Source organism: Gekko japonicus, unplaced genomic scaffold, assembly GCF_001447785.1.
Source record: "Gekko japonicus isolate JY-2015 unplaced genomic scaffold, Gekko_japonicus_V1.1 scaffold3478, whole genome shotgun sequence".
In the NCBI taxonomy this organism is placed as follows: Eukaryota; Metazoa; Chordata; class Lepidosauria; order Squamata; family Gekkonidae; genus Gekko; species Gekko japonicus.
The window spans coordinates 141615-143640 of NW_015162584.1; the positions used below are offsets into that span (position 1 = coordinate 141615).

Consider the following 2026-nt stretch of genomic DNA (forward strand, 5'->3'; position numbering starts at 1 on the left):
TTTCCCTTCCCCTCCCCACAACAGACACCCTGTGAGGTAGGTGGGACTGAGAGAGCTCTGACAGAAACTGCTCTTTTTCAAGAACAGCTGTGCCAGAACTATGGCTTGCCCAAGGTCATCCAGCAGGTGCAAGTCGAGGAGCGGGGAACCAAACCCGGTTCTCCCAGATTAGAGTCCGCGCACTGAACCACTACACCAAACGGCAGATTTGCTTTTTATTAACATGAAACGAGACTGCCAAAAATAAAAAAGGGGTAAAATCAATATTGATGATATTTATTTGTCCAATGATATCTGTAGACTTGGGGGGGGGGTTTGCTTTGAGAACGCATTTAAAGTTAAAGTTGCTTTCTTTCTCTGCTCCCCCCACCTCAAGCCTACCCAGGAAGGGAAACACTGGCTGGGGAAGGGAAGACCAATTGAGGAAGCATGCCTCCCCTTCGCTTTCCCAGCTGCCCTGCCGGGAGCCACACAATAGAAAGAGCCGCATGTGGCTCCCGAGTCACAGTTTGGCCACCCCTGGTTTATGGTCACCCTTTTTAAGCTAAGCATTCCCTAGGGTTGCCAAGTATTATTTTCGCTGCAGCGGGGGACTCCCGGCTGGTGGTTGGAGAGCGTGTGCGCAAAGCACACGCACGCCGCATCCACGTCACTTGGAAGTGACGCAACCACACTGGGCACGCTGGGGGCAAGGCCACAACCATCCGAGGGGAAACCATAGAGTTTTCCCTCAGATTACCATGGCCCCACCCCCCAGCGTGCCCGGCGTGGTTGCGTCACTTCCGGGTGACGTGCACGCTCCCCCCGGGGCCCGATCCGCCGGCGGAGGGGAATGGGTCTCTGGGGCGGGGGTTTCCTTGCCCCCCAGGGGGACTTGGCAAGCCTAGCATTCCCCCAGCCTCCCTCCGTGGCCTCCCCCATATCCAAATATAAGTTCCTTTTTAAGTATCAGAACGCATAAAACCAGACATGTCATTGGAAGGGGAAATCATAACACTGCGACTAACTTATCTCAGCCATGTCATGCGGAAGAACTCACCAGAAAAAGCAATCATGCTTCGATTAGTCAGCGGCAAAAGAAAACCGGGCTGTCAAAGAACACGGTGGCTAGACAACATAAAAGTCGACACCAGCCCGAGCATGGAACGACTCAAAGGAACAGTACAAGATTGGAAAACACGGAGAGAACTGGCCCATGGAATCGCCAAGAATTGGACACAATTGAATGGCTAACAACAACAAGAAGAAGTTCCTGGAGGCAGAGAGCACTTTTCTGGCTTACGGAAACCACAGTATCGTTTAGGCATTAGACTGGTACCCACCATTCTTCTGAGGAGGCCAACCCAACATACGTGGTCCATTCACCCTCCCATTCTGCCATCGCAATAACCCTATGAGGTAGGTTGGGCTCAGAGACGAAGGTGGCTCCAGGCCACTGCTGACCTTCCCACAACTACCCACTCTCACCTTTTTTCTTGTTGTATTCATCTTCGGTTTCGTGGGAATCTTCCGAGCGATAATCTCGAAGCTCCCGTTCGTACATCTCTGCAAAATTCTCCTCTTCCTTCTTTTTCTTCTTGTCTTTGGTCTTCGATTTCTTGCCCTTTTTCTTCCGCTTTTTCCGGCTGCCGTCGGATTCATCGCTGTCACTGCACGCCTTCTTCTTCTTCTTTTTCTTCTTCTTCTTCCTCCTCTCCTCGCTGCTGTCATTCCCCTCGTCGCATGACCCCCTGGATCGCTTCATTCCTCTCTTCCTGTCCTCCTCCTCCTCCTCCTCCTCTTCTTCCTCCATCTCCTCATCTTCCTCTTCCTCCTCGGATGATCGACCCTTGCAATTGTCCCTCATGTTACCATACGTCTTCTATTCATCACACGCAAATTTTCCTCCCGGATTCTTTGGCACGTTCCACACTTGACCCTTCCCCGCTCGGTTCTCTCCTTGTGGATTCCCAAATTGTTGGTCGCCTCTAACTTCCCTCTCCGTCTCTCCTTCTTTACTGATGGCCGTGTCACCGATTTTCCTTCC

At 51.9% G+C, this 2026-nt stretch overlaps 1 protein-coding gene across 1 annotated transcript in view; it reads right to left on the bottom strand.

Annotated features, from left to right (window-relative positions):
• The window catches only part of LOC107106323 (lipoxygenase homology domain-containing protein 1-like), a gene marked incomplete at its 3' end in the record, with an annotated part of 139154 nt that extends 137410 nt beyond the window's left edge, over positions 1 to 1744 (bottom strand). The window contains exon 1 of the mRNA XM_015406454.1: positions 1468 to 1744. Coding sequence (XP_015261940.1) covers positions 1468 to 1744 — 277 coding nt within the window. The remainder of the gene's footprint in view (positions 1 to 1467) is intronic.
• Between the last annotated feature and the right edge of the window lie 282 nt (positions 1745 to 2026).